Genomic DNA, 14,036 nt, shown 5'->3' with positions numbered 1-14,036 from the left:
TATCGTATGATCCTCATGGTAATTGTATGAAGTAGGTAGGCTGGTTGGTCAGGGGCATAGATTGTCCTTCCTGGGTTAAATAGCTGGTTGTTGGTGTGAGATCCAGCCCAGAGACCCAGAACCTTGTCTCTGTCATCTTATTACCATGGATCTATATACAGATTGATAATTTTAGCTTTTTATTCACCTTTGTTACGAATCTGGGGAAAACCTAAGTCATCATTTACTTTTTGGTACTGGTTACCTGATTCTTTTGTGAATATTATTTTAATTTAGTAAAAAACATTACAAAATTTTAACAGTGAAAAATAATATTGAATGCCTAGAGAGTTGAAACTATAGAAGAGTGACATTTATTCAGGAATGTTTAAAGGTTGAGCAATTTCATATGACTGAATTCTTCAGAAAAGGAAACTTAAAGCCCTAATACTTTGGTGATTTTAACTATTTTTTTTATTGAATTACTCTGAAATATTTTACATGCCTTTCTGCTTTTTTGAAACACAATGACTTTAGTATATATGTGACTTACTAAATATGAGGCAATTTGAATATAAGGAAATGTTCCATTTTCTCATGAAAAGATTCCCAGAATTTGACTTTATAAACTTTCGAGCATGTAGATGAAACAGTCAAATGAAATTGTTACGTTTGTTTATATTACTTGAATTGTTCACATGTGTATTTGAAATAAAATATAAAATGAACACCTTCAGTTAAAAATGTTTTTATCACTTTCATATTTTATGAAATTTTATTCAAGTTCTTAACTATGTTTAAAAATGTTTTACTGAATATAATTTACATGCCATATAATTTATCCAGTTAGAGTGTACAATTCTATGGGTTTTAGTATACCCACAATTGCGTAACTATCACCGCAATCAACTTTAGAACATTTTAATCAAGTTTTTCACTTGCGTGTTCGACATGTGGTTTTGTCATTAGTAGAGCCATTTTTTTTTGGACATAGCATTACAGAGGAAATTCTTTCAAGTTAAAAAAAAATACGTCATGTTTTGATGCAGTCTCTGAAAAATTTACCCCAAGCTGTAAGGATGCCTGTATTCAGTGATCAGGGTCATGTATTCACAGTTTTGGTTTTATCCTCCCTCTTATATTGCTTTTTGAAGGTGATCTGTGAGAGACTTATTGACATTTATTTCCCACATTGACAACTGATTCTTGTCAGGGAATCTCTGTTAGGACCCAAACTTTGTGTTGATTTAGGTTATTTCAAGTAATGTTTTTCTCCTCAAAGCATTACTTAGTGATTTTAAATGTATTAATTGAGTGAGGGTCCCTTAAAAGGTGAGTCTTTTAAAAGACTCAAGTAGAGGGTGATTCCTTCCTTTCTGAGGGTTAAACAAACCAAGCATTGTATTATATTCATTCAAGCATTTACAGCATTAATAAATCTCCAGGTTAAACAAAATGATGTATTTATTCACATTAAACAGACTCAGTCATTTATGGAGTTTGCCTTTTTTTCGGTTTTGTTTTATATTTTGATTTTTCTCTCCCTTAAAAATGTATCTGTTAGCTTTTAATTTTTCTAAAGCTATCATAAATTTTCAGTTGAATTCTTTTTCTCATAGGCTTTTTAAAAATATTATCACATGGCTAGTACAAAAATCATCAGACATCAGAATGTATCAGTCACCAAGATCCTGTGTGGACATGAGTAAGGAAAGGAAAGGAAAATGACTAAGAAAGACTTTGGAGATATGTAGGGTATGTTAAGATGGATGAATTTTTTTCTTGCTACACAAGGCATAGGCACCTTCTAGATGATCAATTAAATTTCTAGATTTTGTACAATAGTGATTTTTCCTTTCTTCCCTAAGTATATAGAGATGTATGTGCTCATATAGATATGTGAAACTGTGAGTTTTTACAGGTATTTCTCATTTGAGATACTTACGTGGTATCTTCATGTTATCAAAGGAATGACTCAAGTTCTTTCTTTAAATCAATTTATGGTCCAGGCCATAGATTAGCAAATAAATTATTTTTTTACTATAAAGGCCTGTAGTAAACATTTTCAGCTTTATGGGCCATACGGTCTCTATCACAACTCCTCAGCTCTGCCATTGAAACACAAAAGCAGCCATAGACAATATGTAAATGATGGGTACATCAAACTTTATGGACACAGAAATTAGAATTTTATATGATTTTTACATGTCACAAATTGTTATTTTCAATAGTTTAAAATTGTAAAAATTATTCTTAGCTCATAGGTCGTACAGAAACAGGTGGTAGACTGGATTTGCCTGCAGACTGTAGTTTGTATCTGTGGTCTAGATTAAGAATTATAGGCTTTCTCTAACTGTAGCCAAGTGCTCTCCTCTTTTCTGAGAATTTTTAGATATAAAGTGAAGAATTATATGCTGATTTCTCAGAAATTACCAGTAATGAATACACCGTGTTTGTGTTTTAAGGGGTTGATAAAAACAAAGTTTTTATATTGCCTTTTAATGAAAATTGGCTCATTGTGGAGAGAGCCTCTTTCCTGTCTATATTCCTCGCAACGTGTGAATTCGAAGTTTTAACATTGGGATGTTTGGGAGCATTGAGCTTAACCAGGGGAGTGGGATATGATATGCTTGTGACATTGTAATATGCTATATATTAAATGAGTTTTTAGTTCACTTAGAGGTAAATAATACTAGTTTAACTGTATGTCAATTAAGCTTTAATATTGTTGCTCTTGCATGATTTATTTTCATTAAAATAACTAAGAAATGAAAAAGGATTTTCTTTTAAAATGATATTTCAAATATAAGAGAATTTCTTAACTTTCATATCATTGGAACAATTAATTTGACATAGATTTTATTCATACTTTGTTTCTTCAGAGGTATCTGTAGTGGGAATGTTTTCCCAACGTTTTACTGTGTAAAAGTCCAGCATGTTGATGTTGCTCCTGACCATTCAACTAAAATAATGGAATTCAAATAGAGAATCTTTTTTGAACATTGAATACTGTCTACTATTATCTTTCACTTTTATTTTTAATCCTTCATGTTTTGATTTTAGACTTTTCATACATCAGCAAGCATTTAGTGACTACCTACTATGTGCTAGGGTCCCACTCTTCATATAGTAATATTCAATCTGAATATAGGAATTAGGCTAATCTTACTGTGCCCATACTTTTAATGAGGTTATGGAATAGTATAAACACGAATGATGAAAATTGAAAGAATTTTGTAAAAGTAAAATTCCATTCCAACATATTTAAAAGATACATTTTTGTATAAAAAGGCAATTGTCTTTTCTAGGAAGATGACTCTTCCATAGTTTTCATGGATCTGATTAGGACAATTTTTAATGAAAACAAAAGCCTTTTCTCTTATGCAAACTTCATGTTTTTTGCACAGAACTTAATCGTGTGCTATTTCACTACAGATGAGAGGAAATTGCTACTTGATGGTAGTTCAGTGTTTTGTGAAGAACTACTTTATTTTCATTAAAAATAATAGTCATTTTATAACATTTTTAACTACTGAAACTATTCTGACACCTTCCAAACCCATATTACTCCTTCTCTAACCTGTCGCATACACTCTTAAATGAATCTATTGATGTTTTTAAAAATTAAATGATTTAGGGAAAGTGTGTGGAGGGGAATGCCATCTCTGTTTTTCAAATGAGTTTACAGGATTGATTTCAACTTACTAATCAACTGAAACTAGGGTCAGCATTATTTCTTTCTTTAGAGCCTTCAAAAAAAAAATTTCTAGAAATCAATTTGTTTAAATAAAATTGTTTTAGTATAATAATTTGGTTAGGCTTTAGGGTTTTGTCGTTGGATTTTACTTACATTCTCACAATATACCCAGAATCCAAATACATTGTTTTCTGTCTCTTACTTTGACTATAACAATCGTGTCTTATTTTTATAGTCTTTTAAATTAGAAACACACAAAATAAGACATATATAGAATAGAACCACAACATTTATGGCAAACGCGTTTACACCAAAGGCTTAGAAGAAGAAAAATCTCTTAGAATTATATGTTGAAGTCTTCCTATAAAATCTTCTAAACAACTGTTGCTAAATTTCAGTATTACCCACTTGCCTTCATTAAATGGATTTTAATTTCCTTCTCTAGAAAGGGAGTTCTGGGAATTATGTAACAAGTGTAATCTGATGAGACCAAAGCGTTCCCATCACTGTAGCCGCTGTGGCCACTGTGTGAGGAGAATGGATCATCACTGTCCATGGTAAGAGTGATTCACTTCTAGCAAAGAATAGGGGGGTGGGTAATAAAATGTAAATCTTACAACTTAGCAGCTTTAAACAAAGGTTACGTTAAAGTTACATAGTTTTACAATATCTTAATAAGGATATCGTTATTTAGATGATGTGATTGATCAACTCCCAAAGTCATTTTTCCACAGAAATCCTATGTTTTCTAACATGGAGAGATTTGAGCCAAAAAACTAATAATTAATATGCAACCTAATATACAAAAGGATAAAGGTGGTTGTATTAAATGAGGCAATGTATATAAAACATGTAATAAAATATCTGACATGTAGGATGTACTTAAATGGTAGCTATTTCTAATTGTAGTAAACCATATATATCCGAATGTTTGTATTCCCTTTTTATTTGTTTAATTAATAATATTTCAGACACCCTGATAACCTCTTCCTTACCCCTTAAAGCTTTTTAAGCATTATGTGTTGGATATAGCTACTACCATTATGTACATGTTGAAGTATGTGAGTGATAATTAGCTGATTCTACAGAACTGCCAACAGTTTTGGTCAATAGGGGGCTCTCTTGTAATATTTAAAGAAAATGTTCAGTTGAGAAATAGACTCTCTGAAAACAAATGCTGTGTGAATTCTGTATTGTATCTCATTTTAAAGCTGTCACAAAAATCTGTGAACAAGATATTGTATTTAATTCTGTTTTCTTAGCATTGGCTCTCTGTATAAATATTTAAACTGGTATAGTGTAGAGTTTGACAAATGTATCTGTATACATATATGTAGTATTTATGTTTGTATACACAGACATGCATATATGCAAATGTACATAGTGAGCCTCTTAATTTGTAATTGCATTTATTTAAAATTGATTCAAGTAGAGTTTAGCTTTTTCTAATGTTAGTCAGTTTAGAGTTTTCCTTATTTTTGATAACTTATTTTGATAGCACAGTTAATCAGCAAACTTTCAGTGGAAATTTGTTGTTTTGCATAGACTGATTATTTAAATAGAAGATAATTTCCTGAAACAGGAAAAAATAAGAGCATTTTCGATAAAAGCACTTTGTTACTACATAAAAATTTAAAAAATTTCTAAATCTGTCAACAAGATAGAATAGTATATGACATATAGTTGATATTCAGAACTGTGCCTTGAATTTAAACAGATTAATTCCCAAGTAATCTTCTAAAGGTCAGTGATCTGTTTTCTGTCACAATAGTAATAGATTTTTAGAAAGCTAGGTGAAACATGTATTCAGATAATTGCTAATCCTACAGAAAACTCAGTTTTTAAGCACTTCTTATTGTAGTGTTTCTTATTAACTAAAATACATATGTTCATGATACAAGTGGATACTGATGCCTTTTTTTCAAACGAATGCAATAGTTTAAGATTAAAAAAAAATCAACTAGGAAAGACTCACTTATTGGTGACCAAATAAGGTGCTATTTAACCTTAATTCTAACCTTGGGGTGATTTCTCTTTCTAGGCCTCTTGCTTCCATAGTTTTAGTCAACTTTTCAGAAGTTGTTAGCAGTGAGAGGGAAGTACAAAGGATTGGAGGATCAGAAAGGAGGGTAGACAAGGGACCTAAAGAGATTCAGGAATTTTTATGATTAAATTTCCCGATAGAGCACTGCTGAAATGTTCAGAGAACAGGGGAAATATATAGTGTAAATTGGAAGCAAGGAAAATTTTTGATGTTTTCAGAAATTGTACTACTTAGCTGCCTAGCACAGTTTTAGGTTTGGAGGTCAATTCTCACAACGCCTCAAGGTTTTCTATATTTCTGGCTTTGATCTTTTAGTTTGTTTGTTTGTTTTTGTTTGAGATGGAGCCTTACTCTGTTGCCCAGGCTGGAGTGTAGTGGCACGATCTCAACCTCCACCTCACTGCAACCTCCGCCTCCTGGCCTCAAGTGATTCTCCTGCCTCAGCTTCCTGAGTAGCTGGGATTACAGGCGCATGCCATTATGCTCGGCTGGTTTTCGTATTTTTAGCAACGATGGGGTTTCACCATGTTGGCCAGGCTGGTCTTGAACTCCCAACCTCAGGTGATCTGCCCCTCCTTGGCCTCCCAAAAATCTGGGATTACAGGCGTGAGTCACCACGCCCAGCTTGATCATTCTTTCCAAGTAGTTCAAATGTTGCAAAAAGAACTCGTATAGATGAGTACCTTAGTGCTTCTTAAAGCTGTTCTGGTTAAGAATGCTGTGATCATAGACATTGTTTCTTAAACTTCCTGGGGACAGGAAGGATAGAACAAGGATAAGCCATCTTTCATTTAGCAGCTGTTGAAGAGCATTTTTGAGTGTGTATAAGCACACTTCTTTTATAATCCTGCTTGCAAATAACAAAGCACAGCAGATTTTCTTGTTTACAAAACATGCACTCTTAAGTCTAAGAAATGCCTCTCTAAGGTTTTTCAGTTCAGTTCTATATTTGACTTTAAAAAATGGTTTAATGACAAGTTAAAAAGCGATTTAAGTTAGAACTGAAACCTGTTACATCATTTCTTTTTCATTGACAATATAATACTATTTTGAAATGAAGACATTTGTGCAAAGTCATTTGTAGTTTTGAACTAGGGTTTTTTGCTGGAATTTTAGGATACTTTGACAATTTGGATACAATAAATTTGGAATAATAAAATATTCAGCTTAAATTAGCCTTGAAAATTTTTGATTGTAACATTAATCCTCTTTCCTAGTTAGGGTTCACTGTTGTATTGGTGGAAGTATAGCTCTATGTATTTGTAAATAGTTTTGAATACATTTTTATTTTCAGCAACCAGGGATAGATTTTTAAAATGAAAAAAAGTTGTGAATGCTTATCGGTCATGTCAGAGTGGTATGTTTCAGCTGTTTTACTTCAGGGCATTCAGATTGCTTTCCACAGCTAGAATGCTGTAAAGGAAGAGCAATATACAGAGAAGCAGGGTTCTTGCTCTCTTGGCCCCTGTGTCTTCTAACTGTACATCCTCTGGCTTAACTCCTTTCTTGCCTGATTCCATGTCAGTGACAGAGGAAGCTACCGTCTGCTCTTCCTGTCTCGCTGGGTTGTTATGAGTTGAACGGGATCACATATGTGGACTTCCTTTGTGAAGTGCTTTACAGTGTAAGATGGTATATTTATACTTTTCCTTGTATAGTTTGTTTTTACCTTCGAGTGGCCTTAGCATATCTCCATGAAGTCAAGCATATGTGATATTGTTTTTATTTTAGTCTTGTTGATCCTAAGGTGAACTTAAAATATTGTTTCTTTTTCATTTTTTTTCTTTAGGATTAACAATTGTGTTGGTGAAGATAATCATTGGCTCTTTCTGCAGTTGTGTTTCTACACTGAACTTCTTACTTGCTACGCACTGATGTTTTCTTTCTGCCACTATTACTATTTTCTTCCATTAAAAAAGCGTAATTTGGTAAGAAATGTTTATATCCACTAACATTAGAACAGTTGTAGCATACAATTATTAACATGTGGTTCCTTTAAGTGCAAAAGATTGGGAACAAAACAACGAAAATAAACTCCCAAATTGGTGAATTTTGAACTATATTGGGATTGAGAAAGTGGGCCCTAGTCTGACATTTCCTTTTCATGAAATTCATTTATGGTTATTTATTAGTGTTGAGTGGCTTTCTTTAGAAAGCAACACATTGAATCTTTCAATATATGTGTCTTGGTTTAAAAATATCTATAATAATGAAAAACAGAGATGAAATGTTCTTGTTTCTTTTCAGGAATAAAAATGTAGAATGTATTTTTTTAGCATAATGTCATCAAGGTTTTATTATTTTTTATTCTACTTTATGTTCTAGGGTACATGTGCACCACATGCAGGTTTGTTACATATGTATACATGTGCCATGTTGGTGTACTGCACCCATTAACTCGTCATTTACATTAGGTATATCTCCTAATGCTATCCCTCCTGCCTCCGCGCACCCCACATCAGGCCCCGGCCGGTGTATGATGTTCCCCTTCCTGTGTCCAAGTGTTCTCATTGTTCAACTCCCAGAATGTAGTTTTTAAAGGTTCTCAAATAGTTATGTTCTCGAGAAAAAGAACTTTTTTTCTCCCTGACTTTCATCAGCAATGATAACATGAATTTGCAAGATGCTTTAAAAAGTTATCCACTGAGAATATAATGCATGCTAGTACGATAGTTTTAGAAATGTTTCATCTTATTTGTAGATAAATTTCTGATATAATTGGCATTAAAGTTAGATCATGTAAAAGAATGTACATACTCCCCAGAGTAATCTGTTTCAAATAGTTGAGCCTAATAAGAAAAGCATTAAAACGAAATTCCTCAGTAGGATTAAGGTAGTAATTTTTTTAAGTAACAGAGAAGTAGAATTTAGTGGTGTTAATGAAAAAGAGCGGCTGAGAGGTAATGAATGCATTGTAGTGTAGTGTAGTATTGGCAATCTCTGGGCCTTGTTTAAGTTCAGCCCTCTGCCTGTTTTTGTTAAAAAAAGTTTTACTGGAAAACAACTACTTTCTTTTGTTTATATATTGTCTATGGCTGCTTTTGTTTTGTAACAGCAGAATTGAATAGTTGTGGCAGAAACTGTATGGTCTGTAAAGCCTAAAATATTAACTGTCTGGCTCTTTACAGTAACTTGGCCAGCCTCTGGTAGTGGAACGATCTTGTCTTTATAAACAGACATACCTAGGATTAAAGCCTGTTTTTTCTTATTACATGAGTGAGTTTTGACACATTTGTTTAACCTCTCTGAGTGGTAATTTTCTTCTACACTCATTATAATGTGAATAATAATGAGATTAAATGAAATAATATATGTAAACCTAGCTGGTATGTGATAGACATTCAATTTATGTTACATTTGATTTTAGTGAAAACTCTCAGAGGGAGGAAACAGTTTTCTTGGTCTATTAATTTTTGTGAAAATTTTATAGACTGTTTTACAGTAAGCATTTATTACTGGAAGATTGATGACCAACTAAGGAAATTCCAGTAATCAAATGAAGGAGTAAGGTGTTTGAAATTACAAACTAATTTTCTTCTCCAAATGAAAGGTAGAAACTGGAGAAATTAATGGCAATTAGGCAGTCACCTTTTTTTAAAATGGAGAAATGGATTATAGGTTATATTTGAATATGCTACATATATGTATATATTTACATGCATAATGTTGGAAAAAGGTCAGCAGCATAGTAAATTATTGTTAAAATATTAAATCTATCAGGAAGAAGAAAGTATATAAAAAGTGAGTGTGAAAAGTGGGTTTTGAAGAGTCAAACCAGATTTTCCTTAGAGCAATCAATTGTAGATGTAAGCAGGTGTTTTTTTAAATAAAAATCATAATATGTTAGCATTTTACCAAATGAAAATCAAATCATTATGTTGGTTGTTAGAAAGCTATTTTAAGAATGAAGCACTACACTATAAATAATTCTAGGGATCTGACAGAGTTATTTATGTCTAGTAGTGCTGAGCAGAAATCGTTCTCTTAGCCTAAGTCTTACAGTTTCCTTGTTGTATCAAGTGGGGTACTTGTATAATTACCACCATATTAGCAGTAACGAAATGAAAACTCAGAGAGATTATGTTATGAAATTTCCAGGATCATTTTGCTTCCTTTTGAGGAATCAAGTAATTTTTAGTTTTGTTTATGATATATTATCTCAATGAACGAAGTAATTCATATATATTATCAAGTTAGGTATATGGAGAGAAGAGCTTTACCACAATATTTCCCATTGTAAGAAAAGACAGACGAATTTAAATACATAAAATTGAATGTTTATTAGCACTGTTCTAACCTACTTAAGTTTAACAGAGTAAAGCTAAATTCTAGGATCAGAATTATAACTAAACTTGAAGAAAGTATTTTATAATCTATGTAGCTCTAAATATTCCAATGATCTGAAGCAAATGAATGTTCAGTAGTTACTCAATATACATTGAAATGACTTTGAGTCATTTCATTGATTTAGAAGTTGAGAATTTGAAGCTGTATTACAGATACATACAAACTTCATTACATCTTTTTGGTGGATTGACTCTTGTATCATTATAAAACATGCTTCTTTGTTCTTAATAATGATTCTTGCCTTCAAATTTTTTTCTGTTACTAGTTTAACTATATCAGTTGTCTTTTAGTTAGTGTTTTCATGGTATATCTTTTTCTGTCTTTAATACTTTCAACCTTTCTTGGTTACTATGTCTCATGTGTCTTATAGACAGCAGATATTTCATCATTAAAAAATTGTCTTTTAATACGAAATATTTACTAAATTTTTACTTAGTATAACTGGTATTTTGTCATCTTCCTATTTATTTACTATTTGACTTTATCTGTTTTATGTTCCCATTTTTCTCCTTTTCTTGCCTGTTTTGGAATTTCTAATTAAAAAAAAATTCCAGTTTTCTATTTCTAGTGGCTTTCTCTTTTACTCTTTTTATAGTTTTCCAAAAAATGAAAACATTATTCTGATTTTTTTGAAGTATAATATAAGTTAGTGCTTTACCATTGTGCACCTAATGAAAGCAGTGACCTTGGAACACCCTCTGTCATCATCATTTTTCGTATTTTGGGGTGGAAAGTAGATACAGAAAAAAATCACATGGTAACAAGACTTTATCATTGTTACATATACATTATGTGTTATATTCTTATATATGTTACCTATAGTCAGTATTTGTTTTGAGTTATCTACATATTGGTGCTTTTTCTAGTACTCCTTATGTCTGAGCCTCCTCTAGGCTTATTTTTTCTGCTTTTATTGCAAGTCTGTTGGAACAAATTCTCTCAGTGTTGGTTCCCTGAAGATGTTTTTATTTCTCCTTCATTTTTGAAGGATTTATTGTTTGGCACAGAATTGCAGGTTGGTGGTTACTTTTGTTTAGTTTTTAAAAGATGTTATTCCATTGTCTTATGGTTTCCATCATTTCTGTTGTAAAGTCAGTTGTTGGTCTTACTGTTACTCCAATGAAATGTGTTTTTCTTTGGCTGCTTTTATAATTTCTTTTGGTCTTTGTGTTTTAGCAGTTATTCTGTGATTCTATGATGTGCTTTGGTATTGTTTTCTTTGCAGTTTTTTCTGTTGGAGAGTTTATGTAACTTTGAATCTGTGGCCTGATGTCATTAAGTTTTGGAAATTTCTTGGCCTTTATCACTTCAAATAGTACCTCTGCTCAATTTTTTTCTCCTGCAGTTCTGGGATTCTACTTACATGTACATGAGGTCTCATTGTGCTGCATATGTTCTAAATTTATTTCTTCACTTTCCTTTTTTATTCCCCTCTCTGTGCTTCATTCTGGATATTTCCTATTAATTTATCCTCTAGTTTACTAATCCACTCTTCTGCCGTGTCTAATCTACCCTTAAATCCTTCTAAAGAGTCTTAACTCAGTTATTATATTTTTCACTTTGAGAATTTCCATTTGATACTTTCTTTCATTGATAATTTCTGTGGTGAAATCATCTATTTTGTCATCTATTTTTTTGAACATGTTAATCACAGTTATTTTAATGTCTGTGTTTGATTACTTTAATTTTGAGATCCCCTTGTGGGTTCGTTTCTGTTGACTCTTTTCCTCTCAATTTCCAGATATTTGGTCCTGTCTTCTGACATGCCGAAGTCAGAATACCGAGCATTTTGCATGACAAATTGTAGAAAATGTGGTTGATGTGTTCCTTCCTCAGATTTGCTTTACTCTTTTTTTTTTTTTTTTTTTGATAGGATATAAGAGAAGGTTCATTTTTATCCAATTGGGTTTGTATAACAAGAATTTCTAATGCTAAGTAACAGAACATTGGTCTCAATATAGCAGTTCTTGGGAAGATGCTGTTTATTGTGTTTATTGGTACTTTGTAAGGAATCTTGATAGCTGGATTTTTCTTTGTGAAAGACTAGTTTCAGTTTGCCTTTATTTCAATAGTATAGTCCTTCGGGGTCTCAGCTGAAAAACTGAGGTGTTTATTGTGGATTGTGCCCTACAGTTACTGTTTTCCTGGCCTTGGAGATTTTGCAGGATGTTCTGAGTCTCCAGTTCTACTTGGCTTTTCATTCAGTACTGAGTGTGAATTGACAAGTACTTTCAGATAAAAAGCAGTGCAGAAGCTGGGCACGGTGGCTCAAGCCTGTAATGCCAGCACTTTGGGAGGCCGAGACGGGGAGATCTCGAGGTCAGGAGATCAAGACCATCCTGGCTAACACGGTGAAACCCAGTCTCTACTAAAAAACCACAAAAAACTAGCCAGGCGTGGTGGTGGGCACCTGTAGTCCCAGCCACTCCGGAGTCTGAGGCAGGAGAATGGTGTAAACCCAGGAGGCGGAGCTTGTAGTGAGCTGAGATCCGGCCACTGCACTCCAGCCTGGGTGACAGAGCGAGACTCCATCTCAAAAAAAAAAAAAAAAAAAAAAAAGCAGTGCAGAATATATGGATCACCTTAATGCCTGTCTACTTTCTCTGAGATTTTGGTCCTCTAAGTTCTGGAGACTTTGGCTACTTGCCAATGTCTTCAAACAGCTGTGTATTTATTAATTAATTGGATTTTATCTGGTTTTTAATAGTGTTTTTGGTGTGAGGGTTGGTCCCATACAAACTATTCCCTCATAGGTGTCAATGGCAATAACATTTTGTTTAAAAAAATTTCTTCCCGGGTGATTTTAATCATTGCTGCCTAATTGCATAACTCCAGGAGGTAACACTCACATCATAGTCTATATAAATAGTATCCTGTAGAGTTGTGCAGTGCAAAACTTCTGTGGCTATAAGGTCTGAGAACTGCTGTAGTGTAGGGAATGAGACTCATGGTGGACTTTATAGGTGAGGTAGAAATTAACCAAATGGGGAGATGAAGGAAATCATTGCTGGGCCAAAAAAACAACAAAAGCCTTGAGACTTTAACTGGAATAATTGGTTTTAAGGGCAAATCCATTGTAAAATTCCAGCCGTATAACAAACTTATTTAAAGCTAAATAATAAAATAATGTTCTTACTTCAGCAGTTCTTTTGTAAATTATATTTACTGTGTTTTTCATAAAGGTAGAAAAAATTTACCAATAATTTCAGAACAAAAGTCACCATTGTTACCACTGACATTGAAAAAAATAATGTTTTATGGTGGAATATTCTGCAAAAAATACTGTCCCATCAGTGTTTTCTGCAAGTCCTTTCCTGGGTTTCTTTGATTTTTCTCTAAAACGAAAATCTGTATTAAGCTCTTGATTATGTGTATGTGTATAAAACTATGTGTGAATAAAGATAGTATCAGGAATTTCATTCATTCATCTTATTACTCTTTCTATTATTCAGGATATGGAATAAGATCCTCCAAAGTCCCTACCTATCTTTGGATATTACGTTAATGATTATTATACATATTTTTTGTGGGAGTAATGATGCAGTTAAAGCATGACATGGACCTTGACCCTGTATTCTTCTGTCATCCAGACTGAAGCGAAAGCTGTAGTCTGCATTTTCTTTCTACCATTTCAGGTAGATAGGTGGCAGCATAGTATCTTTTCTAGCCCATCTTTAAATTCCAAAGCTGAATGGAATTGCCTGGGTTGGAAAAGAAAGTGTTAACTTTCTTGTTTTTCTTTTCTTGTTTTTTTTTAAGGCGAAAGTGTTTATTCATTTAACAGCAACAACGACAAAAAATGAGTTGCACTTTGACCATTGCTGTAATGGCACTTAACCTGTATTCAGTAGAAAACCGGTACGTTGTGGGTTATGCTCATGCTCATGGTAAAGACAGTTGAGAGAAAGCAGGTTGTTCACAAATTCTGGGAAATGAACAGATTGGGAGCCTAATTTTCTTCCATTTCTC

General features: G+C 33.0%; 1 protein-coding gene across 7 annotated transcripts in view; it reads left to right on the top strand.

Moving 5' to 3' along the window:
• The window catches only part of ZDHHC21 (zDHHC palmitoyltransferase 21), a 98,004-nt gene that overhangs the window by 19,094 nt on the left and 64,874 nt on the right, over window positions 1–14,036 (top strand). For all 7 annotated transcript variants that reach the window (XR_005240425.2, XM_007969207.3, XM_073021612.1 and 4 more), the window contains 2 exons: window positions 4,122–4,233; window positions 7,510–7,648. Coding sequence is in view for 6 of the 7 variants with exons in the window: in XM_007969207.3 (XP_007967398.2) it covers window positions 4,122–4,233; window positions 7,510–7,648 (251 nt within the window). In the remaining variant the exon portion in view is untranslated. The remainder of the gene's footprint in view (window positions 1–4,121; window positions 4,234–7,509; window positions 7,649–14,036) is intronic.

Source organism: Chlorocebus sabaeus, chromosome 12 (genome assembly GCF_047675955.1).
Source record: "Chlorocebus sabaeus isolate Y175 chromosome 12, mChlSab1.0.hap1, whole genome shotgun sequence".
In the NCBI taxonomy this organism is placed as follows: domain Eukaryota; kingdom Metazoa; phylum Chordata; class Mammalia; order Primates; family Cercopithecidae; genus Chlorocebus; species Chlorocebus sabaeus.
This window is presented reverse-complemented; position numbering and strand designations above follow the sequence as displayed.